This window comes from Brachyistius frenatus, unplaced genomic scaffold (assembly GCF_029030835.1).
Source record: "Brachyistius frenatus isolate BFR_SWC_R1_liver_20210118 unplaced genomic scaffold, ASM2903083v1 Contig_106, whole genome shotgun sequence".
Classification (NCBI taxonomy): Eukaryota; Metazoa; Chordata; class Actinopteri; family Embiotocidae; genus Brachyistius; species Brachyistius frenatus.
In genome coordinates, this window is record NW_027210705.1 from 1,256,120 (window position 1) to 1,272,592 (window position 16,473).

A 16,473-nucleotide genomic window follows, 5' to 3' on the forward strand; every position below is an offset into this window, starting at 1 on the left:
GAATCACAGAAGGTACTTGCCGCACTTACAGAATGGGACTTTCAGGGTGCGTTCCCAGCGTGGCAGGAGCGTGGAGAGCCGCGTATCACTGCACAAGGTGACTACTTTGAAGGGGATGGTGGCCTGATTGGAATCAAGTACAGTTTTTGGTTGTTATAGACGCAGTCTCTGAATGTTTTGATTGCATCCAGCATACACTTCACATTTACACATGTAAAAGAAAAAAAGAGGCAGCAGACAATTTGACATGGTTCTGCAAAGACATACCCAATGTCTTGTCGTGTGTTAAGGTAGAATCCCTCTCGTACCTTTTTTTATTTCCACAGGAAATACAAAGTATTTAAAAAATAATGCACATGTTTACCAGTTAAAGTTCATTTACGTGTCATTATTTGTTCATGTAAAGCTGTGGTAATACGGCTGACTTAATATGAACCCGTGAGGCACTGAGCTGGTCAGTTGTCACACGTCTTTGATCGTTGTTTCCGTGACTGGATCCTCGCGCATTTCAGACACTTTTTCTCCACAAAGCAGTGTTTGTGATAGCAGGTTTTGCACACTGTGAGAGAGAAAAGACAGGAGAGTTGATGTCTGCTGCAGTATTTCTGTAACTAGTTTCATAATCTGTCAATATAACAGAAAAGTGCAAAGCAAGAGCAGTCTGAGGACTTATTTTATCCACCGTCAAAACCGTTTTCATTTGAGACCATTTTTATGCTCACCTGTACAGCGCTTACATATGTCGCTCTGAAAGGGAAAGATGATGTCTTTCTTTTTGCAAAACTCACAGATGAAACCTCGAGCCAGACACAGCTGTGTGAAAGAAGGAGAATAAGTATCAGAATTAGAGGTTTGATTCAACAGTGAGTGCAGTTTAAACACCTTTAACTTTTCATGGACAAACATGTCCTGGTGGGGATCTTTCTCTCAGCTCCTGGTTTCTGTCTGTTCGTCTTTTAGTCTTCTCTGAAAGTATCAGGTGTCGAGAAATGAATCCATTCTTAATACATGACCAAAGTTCATGTAGCAGTAGGATATGTTGCCTATAACGGCATCCGCCCTCCTTGGAAAAGTTTTATAGTCATAATCTTTGAATTGAAGTAGAGTAAACGTGGCTTTTTAGACTCTTATTAAAACACACATCCTTTAATGTCATTAAATATACCATTAAAGCATATGTTCACTGTTTTTCATACAATAGCCAAAATGAGGTTCACGGTTTTCTGGTGTGTCCTAAAACATGATTGAGGTGAATGGGGCCTTGTACTGACATCTGCACTCAATGACTTTCAAGTGGAGATGAACCACTGAATAATATGATTGCGGTTTGTTTGATTTTTACCTTTGGTAAGATATGACAGCAGTAGTTTAACAAGGCTCGATGCACCAAAACATGAGCTATTAACTCCAAATGATTCAGCTAGTGTCAAAATAATGAACGGAGATCTGCTGGTGACATCTACTGACAAACAGCGCAAAAACAATCATATTCTCCATTAGAAATATACTCCATGTATTCCCATCTTATGATAAACATAAATCACAACAGGAAACATGTCACACAGCACTTCAGGCTGACCTCGCAGTTTTCAACGTGGCCAATGGCGGAGTGCACCAGCGCTCTGGCCTGCGTCACCAGCTGACCCTTCTTCACCTTCAGGAAGTCGTCCATGGAGAAGAGGTGTGGTTGCTCCATCAGGTGAGCAGGGAGCTGCTCAAACTCCGCCACCACCCTGGGACACAAACACAAAAACGGCTTTTTATTGATGGCAGATGACCTGTTTGTGGACCACAGCATTAATGTCTTGTAGCTGGGATAATTCGCTGTGGTTTTTTACATCACTTTAAAAATTTCAATCAAAAACATCTGTTTTCAGATCCAGTGTTCTAATATTAAGTGTAATCCTCTTTGTTCACAGTGTAACAGTTCTGTTTGAAGCAGAATTTATTCCACGTGTGAAATAAATAAACTTGTTCTACCTGCCAGATAATCTGCAGGCTGTCAGCAGCTTTTTGATGCCCAGCAGCTGCTCCTGCACCTCCTGATGGAAACATGAAGAGGAGGAAAGGAGGCAAATGAAGAAGAAAAGTAGAAACAATGGAAAGATGAACTTCTGTGCTGTCTGTGTTGAACCCACTTAAAAGTGAATCGGTAATATTTTACTCCAAACTTAATCACAGCAAATCAGTGAAGGTTTGCAATCTTCTTTAAATAATCAGTGTGTTTGTTCTTTTATTTCTTTGTCTTTTGTTTTGTTGTGTGTCAGCCTCTGTATGAGATTTTATTTTCTCTCCATGTTTCAGTACATCTGTCTCTACCAAACATCCAGCCACAGTCACGAAGAACCATCTACAGCTCCATGGACAAGAGTCCCCCAGCAGACGTTATGGCCTCCACAGAGCCCTGATCATCATGGAGTCGGTCTGAGATGGAAGAATAACTGAATGCACAGACGAGGAATCCAGGGGAAGAGGCCACATAACAGCAAGTTTAGATTCCCTGGTTACCAGTATGTTTATAAATCTTTAGGATTACTTTTCAGTCCCACTTGGGGTTGGCCCCTGAGTAGATCTCTGACCTGCTTGTCCTTTACAACCCGAATGCAGCCTGAGCTCCTCTGGCGGTGGTCTGTTAGTAATTTCTTGATGAAGGCTGAAAGTGATGTCTGACTGAGCTTTTGGATTGTCCTGACTCTGGAACAAGCTGCTGCAGGAGATCAGACAGATCAGCTCTGTTTCTTCTTTTGCTAAAAGAAGCCATTTTGTTTAGAAATTAACATTCTATTTCTTTCTTCTGCGTTTGTCTTTGTAAAGCACTAAACTTATTTTTGAAAGGTACGATATGAGTAGAGTTATTACTTCTGTCAAGAGGGTGAATATGTTTGGTTTTGTTTGTTTGTTTGTTTGTCTATGGGCCTGATTTTGGTGAAACATGGTGGCAGGGTGTATCATGTTTAACTTTGAAACAGATCCAAAGCACAAGGTGGATCCACAAATTATTTGTCACTTTCATTACCATTGCCACTTCATGCATTCGGCCTACCAAACCTAAACTCCGTACAGTACATGTTACAACCCAGCAGATGGTTCAATACTAACAAAACATTCTAGGATACGATGACTTCATGTCACAATTTAGCATTCACAGCTCACACCGACCTCCCTCTACAGATCGCGTCACCAGTGTTCAAATCCTGTTTAAAAACCTCTTTATTTGTACTGGTTTCTCCGCATGAAGCCCATTTCAGTTTTTATTTACTTTTCTGACGTGTTTACGTTGGCTTAATCTCGTTCTTCGTCTTTATTGTTTATTTCCACTCATGTTTAAATCTATCTTACTGTTTTCATTTTGTTTCATGATGTGCAGCACTTTGGTCAACCTCTGTTGTGTTTAAATGGACGATATGAACATATCTTTCTTGACTAATCCTCTGTGATACAGACATACTGGTTAAAACGTAATGCAGTTGTTCTGAAGGACTGTGGTTCCACAGGGGAGAATTATTACATCACCACACCAGTTTATTATAGAATCAGGGACTTATTGAGGTTGGATGGAGGTCTGTCTGCCTACCTATGTGTGAATGTGAAGCAGGTAGATTCAATTTAAATGGGATAAACTGATCACGACAGTAGCAATAATTCAGTCTTTAACTCACTCTGAACTTGTCCAGCTCTTTGGCTCTGCTGTACAGAGTCTTCCCCACACAGGTCAGGTCGAACAGAGGCTGAAGCCACACTGAGTCCAGAAGCTGCTTGGAGAAATCACTCACAGGGTACCTGCCATATAAACATTAACATGACAGATTGAATTTAAAGTACATTTTTAACTGAGATAATAACAGCAATTTATGGAATTTAATGTGAACGGTATCATCATTTAAATTTCATTTTTTTATGAATCTGTTTTATTTTGATTTTGTTGTTGTTGTTTTTTCTGTCTGACCAACAGTCTAAAATTCAACATATTCGTGATCCAGCTGCTGAGGACATTTGAGAAGCTGTAACAGGACGATTTGGTCATTTTCATGAAAAAAATGATTGTCATAATTTTTGTTGACTAACTTGTTGCCATAACAACAGGCCACTGGATTTAGAGTAACGAGCAGTCTAACTGTGTGAATGTCAGCGATAATAGCAGAAGTTGTTTTTTTCTTACTTGCCAAAATCCCAGCAGGACAGAACTCGAGCAGGAATCAACGCCTCAGAGCCGCTGTGGCAGCAGTCACAGAAATACCTGCGAGGCAATTAGAAGGAGCTGATGAAGTCACAAAGACTGGATTATTTTCATATGCATTGTTTTATATAAACACACCACAAACTGAGTGTAATATTTGCATAATAACACTTTATTCAACATACCTGCCGAGGTATTCACAGTACAGCAGTTTCTTGATGTACCCTGGTGGCAGAGGAACAGGAACAACTCAGACATGCTTTTTTTATTAGTTTCTACCTCATTACAGGATGAACACACGTCTGAAACCTGTTTGCATTCACAGTCTTTTAGTATTTAGGCAATGCGAGGAGATTAAATATTAATTTCTGATTATTGTAGTCAATAAAGATTTCTGTGGATTTTTCCTTTTTCAGTATCAGTTATGTTTCCCTTTTCATTTTTAAAGCACAATTTGATTTCTTTATTATTTGTTCATTTTCCATTTGAACTCCTCTTTAGGTGAACTGATGCTTGACAGGTTTCTCTCCACTGCAGCTCCTAAATCTAATCCTAAATCCTCTCTCTTGATCTCATTTTGCCTGAATTTGCCTTCCAGCAGATAATAGCTACAACTGAACAGTCTGGACACATATGATACAAGTTAAGGTTGTTTTTTGACACAACACGCGCCTGAGGTTGTATTGGTCCATCTGAAAGTTACGATGCTGCCGTCCAGGCCAGGTTAAAAAAGAAGTTGCTTCCTTCAGTGGGATTTGTCAGGTTGAATTTAAGTTAAATAGTGTTAATGACTTTGAGGCATCATTTTCTTTTTAATACTTTCTGAATAGTAGGAACATTTTCTGAGCCTGCCTCAGTCTCCTGTAGAGGGATTATAAATAGCATCATGTGCATCATATGAAGCACATGAACTTCTACTGCACACAGTGCTGAACCTTAAATCACAATCCAATCCAATATTTAAAAATGTTTGATTATCTGTGTCATCCATATGATCCGGTACTCACTGGGCTCTACCTCTGTCCCACAGCCGGCACACAGGAAGTGTTGCAGAGCCACAACTTCACTGCGTCTAGAGGAGGGAAAGATCAGCTGCTCAATCAGTGAACATTCACTCATGCTGGTGTGTGTGCAGTGTTTTTGAGTCTGATGTTACGAAGACCTGTGTGTCGGGTGGAGGGTGAAGATGATCTGGAAGCGAGGTGGTGCCCAGTTCAGAGATCCTCTCATCCTGGTCCTCAGTCTGATCTCCTCCGTCAGGCTGCTGCTGCTCACCTCCACACCTCCAGTACCTGGCAGCTGGTGGCCAAACAGAGAAAAGTTTGAGAACATTTCCAGGCTAACTGGAGGCCCAGAAAGCAAACCTCGAAAATAGCACACATCACTCAGAAGCAAATGTTTCCTGTTCAACTGCATTGTTTCCTGTGTAGCTGTATAAAAAGCATTTTACAATAATGTTTACACTAGGGAGGAATCAGGCGTGGGAAAAAAAAACTAAATATTGTCCCCTTGTGTACCCTGATTCATCCTGCTAGTTCAGGTCGATACGCCAACCTTTATGCAACCCTACATTGTTATTGGCATTCCACCAGCTAACTGATGGATATTAAAGCACTTTTGGCATGTTAACATAAGCAAAGGCTGCCAGGATGAATGAAATCCTCTGGGGACCATTCATGCATTCAATACATTTCATGGCAATACAGCTAATTGTTTTAGACATTTTTCACACTAATTAAACCAGTGAATTGATTTTGCCATTCCTGAAGCTGGAATCTAAATATAAGACAGGAGCACTTCAGATGTTTCCATGAGGGAGAATATTCTCAGATTTATTCTGCAGCAGCAGTCATAAAAAGCTACCAGAAACACAGAGTCCTGATCTTAACATGACTGAGTCTGTCTGGGATTCCATAATGAGACACTGAGACGACCTTAATCCACGGAAGAACCGGGAAAGGTTCTCTGAGAGGCTTGACCAACCTACCAGGAAAATCTTTGTGTGTACAGAGGAGAACTGTAAAATGTCATGAACATTCTTCTTTTGGCGTAACAATAACAGGTATTCCACTCATAAGGACTCGCACACCTCACAGATATCAACCAATGTATAGTGAAACCATGAGCATCAAACAGGCCGAGCTGTTGATCCAATAGCTGCATGCATGAAGAGTTGGATATGCCGCTGCCACTCAATTTTGCTGTAAATTCACCCCGGTGGCCAACTGTGGTACTGCAAACAAAAAACCTGCCCTGTGACCTGTGACCCCAAAAGTAAAGTTCAGCTTCTAGAACCGGTTTCATTCTGAAAACAAGAACCCGCGTACCTCATTTTAAACCAGGCTGCATTTCCACCTGATCCAACAGATTGCTTCTTTCTTTTTTGTTCAAAATCAAATGTAGGTCAGGGAAAACCAAGCAAGATTACGGACTTCATTTTGTTTACTTGCAAACATTTAGCATCTTATATAAAGAGCCAGTCATCACAGCAATCCAAATGTAGATATTGTAAAGAATCTGTGGCAACAATCTATATGAAGTATAAAAGAACACACTCCAACTTTAAAGTAACATCTCATTACTACCCGAGAAACATAATTGGTCAATTTTAAATATTCCCCAACACAGCATTTTCTCTGCTATCAGCTACATTCACTTGTCAGATATTTCTCTATTTGTGCCTGTTGTGTTTCACTCGTACAAATGAAGCACGTGTGTCTGTGCGTGTTCTCACCTCTTGAAGGGAGCTGCGGAGGCTTTGTCGGCCTCGCCGAGGCTCATGGGAAGGAAGCCAGCTCCTCCTGAACTCCACCACCAGCTGCTGGGCCAACATCTCCGCACTGCATTATTGGACACGTCAGACAGACTCAGAAACACGACACAGGACGACTGTGTAGATTTACAGAAAGTAATTGTTTCTTTTACTTTTTGAGAGAATCTCTCGGCATCAGCGTTGTGTCGACTCCGCAGTCTGAAATGTAAACACACACAGTATGATGCTCCTGTTCATTCACATGTAGTTACATATTAAACTAGAGGACAAGAATCCCTACAGTACCTACAATACGTGCACTTTTTTATTTGTCAATAAGAGAGAGACATTTTTATTTCAGATATGTCACCTGTAGAAAAATCTAAGAAATTAGAGTGGTGAGAAAAATGATCCTAAAAAATCTGTCAGGTACGTTTTTTGATATGTGAGATTTGCAGGTTTCCATCAATATTACAATATGTGCAACAGAAATTCTGGAATTAAATGAACATATAATATAAGTATATAACTTAATAATGTCCTTTAGTGCCTTTTATTTGGACATGTCTATTAGAGGAAACAATACTGGACATTTTTCTGGACGGGGCTTCCAATACATACGAGGTGCCATGACTGCTCCTGTTGGAGCGCAGCACGGTGACGTACATGAAGCAGGGGGTTTCACACGTTTTTGTGTGTCCTATGATTAATTCAATATTATGTCTCAGAGCGGTGTAGTTGGGGGTGTTTCTGGTTTGATTGACATGCCCTGGGTGCAGTCAGCTTTCTGCTACAGGCAGACTTCACAGACTCTCTCTCTCTCTCTCTCTCACGGTGCCGACACCAAAGGCCACCTTGTGCGTTTCTATTTGACACGAACAGCTTTGACTCAGCAGCCGTGTTTGACAGAGAGAATGAGAACGAGTTGGTCAATATTTTTGGGGAATGAACATAAATTTGGTCCATTGAAATCATCTCAACGGCTTTAGGATGAATTGTAATAACTTTAGAGATCCCTTAACATGCACAACTAGAGCTATTATCTGGCCAAAGTTTGACTTTGTTTATTGCATTGGACTCTGTGGAATAAATACAGGATTTTTGACCACATCCTTGATGAGAAGTTATTTGGGACCTTTGGAAGGAAACGTGTCTCGAAGCCCCCCCAAAAAACGTTAAAAGTACAAATATTTTTACCTTCAAATCCACTGTCAGTAGAGAGGACAGAGAGAGTCTTTTTTTGATGCTGAGTCTCATCATTCCCTGCGTCCTTCTCCTCTTTACCTCGTGTGTGTTGTTGTGTATTACGAGAGTGTGTGTCTGTGAGTGATGTCTTCATGTCCTCATGTGAATGTCTGAGCTTGTGACTCTCCCGCTCGGGATCACCTCCGCTGCAGTCTCGTGTGTGTGTCTGTTTTTGTGGCCTGTCCCGTGCGGAGATTGTGCAGCTTTGTGTGCACGTCTTGCACTGTGTGTGTTGGTGTTTTTCCATCATGGAGGTCCATCGATCAAAGCTCAGAGTCCACTTGGCACCTTCCAGCACCTCCAGCACCATGTCCACCAAGATGAAATGAGCATTTTCCTGCACAGTCATTTGGACAGACGCCGGTGAAACAGCAGGCATTTTGAACAAACAGGATATTTTAAAACATTTGACTGTTTATGTGAACATCTTATTGGCTTCAATATTCAGCTTGAAACAAAGAGTTTAAATGACCTTTAGTGTACACATGATGTACTCTTGGCTGCAATAGAAATGGATGGATTTTTTTTTTTTTTTAAGATTGTTTTACAAAACAACCGCAGCACTTCCAGACTTCGTTTTTCACATATTTGTTATCTTGAATTTGTAAATACAGTTGTTTGATACAAACATCAGCTCTGCTTCAACTTGTTTTCGCTGCAGTTTGTTTGTCTGTTTGTGAGCAGGAAGATTTACCAACTCATGAAACTTGGTAGAAGAGTGTAGCATGGGCCAATTTTGAGGAGAGGATTTGAATCCCAGAGAGAATCCATTAATTATTGTTTACTTCCATTAATATGCCAAGATAGGACATTTGGCAGAAGGGAGTTGAGGTACATACTGACATTCTTTTGTTTATTATTCAGAAGCCATTGAGAAGACAGAAATCATTTTCAGATTATCAGAGAGATCAACAGATGAAAGTGATATCTCTCTTCTAATCTGACACCCTGAAATTAACGCAATGTTTTTTTCATGTCAAAGTGTTGGTCTGGTTGTTAGAAAGGGAGCTCGTATGTAACTCACTAAACTCATGACTCCAAAAGGGATGAAGGCTTCGTGCCACATTTTTACATCTGAAGCAATAAAACTGTAACTGAACTTAGAAACTCACCTTTTCCAGCTCACAACTGGTCTTAAAGATGTCTGCAGAGAAATCTGGGATCCTACTGGACCTCCTCTCTTTGCTGTGTTGTGTTAAGGCAGAGAGACCTGACACAACACAACACAACACAACACAACACAACACAACACAACACAACACAACACAACACAACACAACACAACACAACACAACACAACACAACACAACACAACACAACACAACACAACACAACACAACACAACACAACACACACACACACACACACACACACACGAATAAGTGCTGTTGAATCATATATACTTCAATGTAACGAGCTTCTTCTTTTGAAACTGTGAAACATTAGAAACAGTTTTCACAAAGTGAATACTCCTGCTGCTTATCATTACACTCTCTGGAACCCTGTTGTTTAATGTGAAGGTCTGGAGATGCTTCTACCTTCAGCTTCTGTCACTAATTATTATCAGACAGTATTTTCTTTCTGAGAATAGACCAGCGTACTCCCTACACACACTTTATCACTTCGTCACATGACCTGCTTCGTCAACACTCACACATACGTGTACTTTGCATGCCTAACTAGGCAAAATGTGAAACTGACACAGTATGTATGAGTTTACTGACAGGTGTATTTTAAAAATGAATTTTCAGGACAGGATAAGAAAATATCACTCGACAGTTAGTCCAATAGTGATTTCACAAGGAGTTCAGCAGAGGAGACCACAGCCGTCGTCATGTCTCTACCGGGATCATTTAGCCATGATGGAAACCTTCCAAGGTTTATCTTCCTAAAGCTGAATAAAAAATAACCAAAAAAGTGGCCAATCAGTACGTGGCTTTTTGGGAAGTTGCTCACCAACAACCTGTTTTGTCTTTCTTTGAGGCCTTGTTATTTCAGCACTTTGACAAAGCATGACCGTCTTCATACTGGCAAAACCTGCAATGAACTACAAACCTTGCTGTTGGAAGCTTTGTGAGGCTGCCTGTGAGTTTAATTCTTGTCACACTGTACAGATGGATCTAATCAAATCTTGGTCTCAATCGGTCTCCTGTTGTACGGTCACTTTCAGGCTGTCAGATTGTGTCAAAGACCCAAACTGTGGGTGAGTCGTCCTGTGCAGTCAAGGGTCACCGAATTTACCACATTTCCCTCATAACGGTCACATTACATATCAAACAGCCTCAATAAAATGTGAAGGAGCCTTCAAACATTAAAACCTGCAGGTTAACTCAGAGGTCTTATTGTGGCAACAACACCTTGTTGCTCTCAATTTTTTTTCCTCAGCTTGATCCAAATCAGACTGAGATGATATCATTAGATGATAGCACACTTTATATTCTTGTGGCAATCATCAGTCTTTTCCCTTTATTAGAAACAATATGCAGCTCAAACACTAAATCTAACCATAATCAGAGCTGGGGTCGGTGGGGGATAATTTGTCTGCCACTACGCACAGTAAACACAGCCGTAATGATAAAACCTATTTAACCTGGTGTGTGAGGGGCATCGCAGCTGGTTGGGCCCCGCTGTCTGAGCTCCTCAGCCAATCCCTGCTGTCCACCGTGGGAAACGTAGTGACCTGTCAGGCTGCTCAGGAGTTGGTTCAGATTCGATGAGATAGAGGTGCAGTGCCGCTTCTCCTCCACCCGGGCTGAGCGCTGACAGGAGCTCTGCCTGGATCCCAGATCCTCCATACCGGTGGCCGCCGGACCCCCGTGCTGATCCAGAGACAGCAAACCAGATGAAGGAGATGGGGAGTCCGAGCTGGGAGAAGTAAAGTTTCACTTTAGTCACAACAAACAGATGTAGCAGTGACAACAAAAAAAACCCTGGGGAGAAAGAAAACTTCACACAAGCTAAAGAAAGAATTAAAAGGCAGAATTTTATTTTTTTAAAAGTGCAGCAATTAAAGCAGTTCAGTTTCCCACTGAAGTATATGAAGTGTGTGCACTGTGGCGGAAGTTGAAGTAGTATTTAAGTATTTAAGCTCACTGACTCTTTAAGCTTTAATTTAGGCTGAGACATCGAGACACATAGACACGACAGAAGACTCGGGTTTACTCCGACTCGTTTCAGTCCACATCATTTAGATAATCATAAATTTGTCCAGAATTTGAACCACCAAAGTACAAGGTCACGTCAGTCGTATTATTCCATCATGGGAATATTTAGGAACCGAAACTATTGATTATTTTCATTATCAGTATGTCTGACAAATATTTTCTACAACAATAAATTAATTATTCCATGTATGAATTGTCAGAAAATGGTGGAAAAATAACAGAATGATTGTGTTGTCCGATGAACAGTCAAAAACTTATTGATGTTGAGTTTGGTCTCGTAGAAGACACTCTAAGTTTTACTTTAAAAAAATACTGATGTTATTGAGCTGTTTGTTGGCTGATTAAAAAAATAGCTGCCTAACATAAACATTTTTGACTGTTCATCGGACAACATAATCATTTTGTTATTTTTGTCAAAATCTTTTGACATTTTAAACATGGAATAATCCACAGACATACTGATAATGAAAATAATCAACAGTTTCGGTTTCTAAATATTCCCATAATGGAATAATACGACTGATGTGATCTTGTACTTCAATGGTTAAAATTCTGGACAAATTTATAATTATTTAAAATATGTGGACCAAAATGATTTGAAAAAACCCCGGGTCTTTTGTGGTCTGATGTCTCAGCCAAAGTTAAAGCATAAATTAAAAACAGAGTGAATAGATTTAATGAATGTAAGAGACAACATGTACGTTACATTGAGGAAACCAATTTAAAATGGTCCATTTTAACACATTTCAGGAAAGAGAAACAACATGTAAGGGGAGTAAGAAGGAACCTGTCGTGGCTGACAGCTGTGCAAGGATATAGGTATTGTTTGGAGTGACATGAAGCGGTTTGGGCAATAGATTTTCAACAGAAATCACTCTTCCTCCTTTTTACATTAAGGTATAAAATCTTTGTCGTAAAAATACCCTTCTTCATTTACTGTTTCAGTTCCTGTTTCCTCTTTGACTGTAGGTAATCTCATAACTTCCATGACTTTAACCTTCAAATATCAGAAACAGAGTCAGTCAGGAAGAGTAAACCGTGGTTCCTCAGGAAGTCACAAACACCTTCATATAGGCCTTCACAGGTAACAAGACACACTGCAGACAGTTACAGCATCCTGTAGAAATACTATTGAACAGCAGAAAGTCTTTAAAGTGTGTCCGATAACGCTGTGGTTTCTGTTCAGCAGTCAGTGACACTGTGGAGGATTATCATAGTTCATGTGGCGCCATCTAGTGGTGGAGTCAAAGTAACACTGTGGCAGCAGACAGCACCAGTCCTCCTTTCCATGTTATACAGTACAGTATACTGTATATTTGATAGCACTCTATTATCATTGTTTGGTGTGTGTGTGTGTGTGTGTGTGTGTGTGTGTGTGTGTGTGTGTGTGTGTGTGTGTGTGTGTGTGTGTGTGTGTGTGTGTGTGTGTGTGTGTGTGTGTGTGTGTGTTACATTTATTACATATATGTTCTACATGACACTATTTACCTCACATTTATATTTCTTTTATTTTCCTTTTTAATTGTTTTGTTATTTCTACATTCTTCTTTCTGTCTTTTCATTCTTTATTTTATGTTGTCAGTCTCAGGGTAAAAACGTTTACTATTTTTAGTCAATCTTGTTTCTGGACTTTGTGTTTTCATTGGAACAACAGAAAGTGTAAACGATAATAGAAATAGTAAGGAGTGTCAGATGAGGTTGACAAATGTATTGTTATGTGACAGCGTGAATATTTCCACGGTTACCGTGATGGATGAGGCGGGTCGGGTGCCTCTGCGTGCCAGGAGATTAGCCTGCGGTGTCTGGAGATGATCGGGCTGCTCCTGGGAAGGTGGACGTTTCCCTCTTCTGGACGCAGAAGAGACGCTTTGCTGTCAGCCTCAGCAGGTCTCAGGTCTCCTTCCTCACCCTCATCATCCTCACCTTCATCACTGTGGCTGTTAGGGGCTTTGCAAGTGTTGCGTAACATAGAGCGGGACTGAATGAAGGCTTTGTGATGTCTCTTCTTTGTGGAAGTTTTCTGTGGGTGTTGATGGGAAAATGTTGTGTTCACTTCTCGTCCCCCGGTGTCTGATGGTGACAGAAGGAAAAGTGGGATCGAACCTGCAGCGGCCGACTGTTGGTTTTGATGGGACACATCTTCTGCTTATAGGAAGAAAGAGGGGAGAGACAGAGAAGAAGTAAATATAACTGATCATATTTATACATATTGATCATATAATGCTCAGTGAAGGATGAGTGGACATATTTTACAAGCTAGAGCCAGAAACAGTTCTAGAATTTTCAAATTAAAGAAGTAACATTTGATCAAGGCTACTCCAGCATGTTTTAAAGAGGCCTTTCAGCAAGTCTCCGCTGTTCCCTGTGTGACTGTCAAGGTCTTTACCAGATTTGTATACCTGTTTCGAGAGCGCGGCGGATCTTACCAGTGACTGTCAGAGCTGCAGTTGGAGGAGCGGGTGTATCTTCAGGGTCCAAACACCAGCTGACATACCTGGTTCTGCAGAGAGAGGAGGGCACGCCACTGCAGCTCCTCATCTGCACACGACAAGAGAGACAACGTTTCCCAATGACAGCAGCTTTGATGCAAACTTCCTGCTGCAACAGTGCTTTCTGAGGGCTGAAAACACAGCTAACGCCTCAGAAAATACAAAATGACCCACATACATACAACTAGTGCACCTGCGGAGGTCTGGATCACCTTTCTTGGAAACTGATCACGATCACAAAGCAACTTACAGGTCAAAGTCTGAAGATGGTTGCCCTCAGTAGCACTGAGGGCAGAATGAATCTTGATGACATGAATCTTTGTGGACATGAAGCTGAATGTATGAGCATATTTTAGTGAGCAAACTTATTAAATTACACCTTATTAAATCCCTCAGTGGAAGTCCCAGTGTGGAGCAACACATAATGACATTTACCAACAAAGGAGTGGTTACACACAAGAACTGCGCATCCTGTGCAAGCCAGAATTTGAATGTGATTTTGACAAGTCAGCCAAAGAATAAGTATTTCCTCATTTCAAAAAGTCCCCAAACGCATCTATTTCTGTCATCAAAATATCTTAATATTATTTAAAACTCACAAATCAAAAGTTTTAGTTTAGCTACTGGTATTATAGGAATTTTTTTGCAAAAGTAAACCAGGCAGCCGTGTCAGTATAACACAGAATTTGTTTTGCTCTAAACGTTTATATTAAATATGACAATGATCTTTTTAAATGGTCAACACTTTTAAAACAAGTTATTACTGCCATTTTAAGACAAGCATGTTCAACCCAACACTTCAACAATTCCCACACGAGCAGCAATAGGAAGGAAAAACTCTGTTTTTATAGGAAGAAGCCTCCAACAGAACCAGGCTCAGAGGTGGGCGGCCATCTGCCTCATCTGGTTGGGGTGAGGGGAGAGCAGAGAGAGAAAAGAGGAGCATAAAATAACTCACAAATCCTAAGCAGGTTGATGAAGATAGCAACCGCAGAAAACAAACATGCTGCAGAGCCAGAGATACCTGCAGTGAGCAGGGAGAGGGAGGACAAAGAGGAAAAAACACAAACTACGCTGGTTCAGGGTCATCTGAGCCAGCCATAACTATAATTTACTTTTACAATCTTAAAAGTAAAGAGGGGGTCTACCTCCTGAACCCAAACTGGGAGCTGGTTCTAGAGTCGAGGATTCTGAGACCTGAAACTTCTGCTTTGCATTTTACAAACTGTAAGAACCAGATGTAAGCCTGAACTCTGGCAGAGAGCCGCCCTGTTGGAATAATATGATGTCTGTTGGATATGATGGAGTTTGGTCATGAAGGACTCAATTTTAAATTATGTTTCTCATTTTCCTGAAGGCCAGTGAAGAGAAACTAATGTGGGAGAAATATGATCTCTCCTGTTGAATCAGTACAGCATGTAAAGGAGTTAGTGGCACACCCTGGTAGTAAATAATTACAATACTCCAACCTGATGGTAAAAAATGCGTGGACTACTTTTTTAGCATCACTCTGAGAGGATGTTTCCGAGTCTGACAATAATGTGGAGGTGAAAGAAGGCATCCTCACAAAAAGCAAGGTAAAAAAAAACCACCTTCTAAGGCAGCTCCATCCAGATTAACTGTGTCTTTACATGGGGGAGTTTCTGAGGTGTTTAGGGACAATTACAATAACTGTCATTTTAGAAGTTGAAATTTTAACCCTTTAAACCTTCTCTGTGAGCTTTTTCCAATTGGCCCTTAACCAAGAAATAGTACAAAATAATCACTTAATTTTTGGTATGAGTATGAGATGCAAGTACAAGGTGAATTTAAAAACGCCTCAGATCATGACAGAAGACATTTTTTATAAAAAGCATCCATGGATATTTACTGTAATATTTTACTGTCAAAAATGAAGTCTGAGGACTAAAAACAGCGTTGACTCTTGGAGTTTTATTCATTTTTTTTTTTTTTTTTTTTTAAAGACTAGAATATATTGAGCATATGAATTCGTAGATTTCACTTCAAGAAGCAGGTTTGCTTCACACACCAAGCAGAACTTCCTGTATAAATGCAGAAGTAGAGTCTGTCTGTCAACGATAAGGTCTTGAAGATTTCTTATTAAAGTTTTCATTATCAGTTAATGAAAAGGACTTGATCAGAGAGCAGAGCTGACCAGAACATAAAGATCATCAGACCACTCACCATGTTGTGAACCTCAAAAGTGAATCAGCGAGGAAACCTGTCGGAGTCCAGTCAGAGAAACGAGTCTTCGTCCCCCAAAAGCTGCAGCAGCTGCAGAAACAGAGAAGAGAGGTGGCTGATTATCAGCACTTCCTGTATTTAGCTGTGGTTTGTATTTTCTGTGGCTGAGATGTGTTTTTTCCTGAGAACAGAGGACAAAAAGCGATCAGTATACAACACAGCAAGTAAACACCTTCCACACATGTAATAATAATAATAATCACATTGCTAGAAATAGAACCACACTTAATGCTTAATTTTTGCTTTAATCTGGAACTTCTTTTTATGACAGGAAGTTAATTCATTCAGTATCAGCACATACTTTTATTTTGGAGGCATTTTTAAATGTTTCACAATGGTTTTAAGTTCTTTTTTTTTTTTTTGAAAAGTGAGTCAGATTTAGTGTTTTTGAGACACTGTTTT

The 16,473-nt window shown here is 40.3% G+C and overlaps 1 protein-coding gene across 4 annotated transcripts; it reads right to left on the minus strand.

Annotated features, from left to right (window-relative positions):
- Positions 1–275: 275 nt before the first annotated feature.
- Positions 276–16,094, minus strand: rubcnl (rubicon like autophagy enhancer). Of its 4 annotated transcripts, none has more exons than XM_069712090.1 (17): positions 16,012–16,094; positions 13,765–13,876; positions 13,084–13,480; positions 10,765–11,039; positions 9,287–9,384; positions 8,127–8,511; positions 7,103–7,148; positions 6,912–7,017; positions 5,340–5,476; positions 5,185–5,249; positions 4,363–4,402; positions 4,160–4,237; positions 3,660–3,780; positions 1,981–2,042; positions 1,580–1,733; positions 723–813; positions 276–559 (listed from the first exon to the last, which is right to left on the minus strand). In XM_069712090.1, exons 1-17 carry the CDS (start codon positions 16,012–16,014, stop codon positions 456–458), a joined length of 2,274 nt encoding a protein of 757 aa, XP_069568191.1. In that variant the 5' UTR covers positions 16,015–16,094; the 3' UTR covers positions 276–455. The 4 variants fall into 4 exon arrangements, with proteins under 4 accessions (XP_069568191.1, XP_069568190.1, XP_069568193.1 ...); XM_069712089.1 differs by having other exon boundaries at positions 13,084–13,483; XM_069712092.1 differs by lacking the exon at positions 16,012–16,094 and having other exon boundaries at positions 13,084–13,358; positions 13,442–13,480; positions 13,765–13,854.
- Between the last annotated feature and the right edge of the window lie 379 nt (positions 16,095–16,473).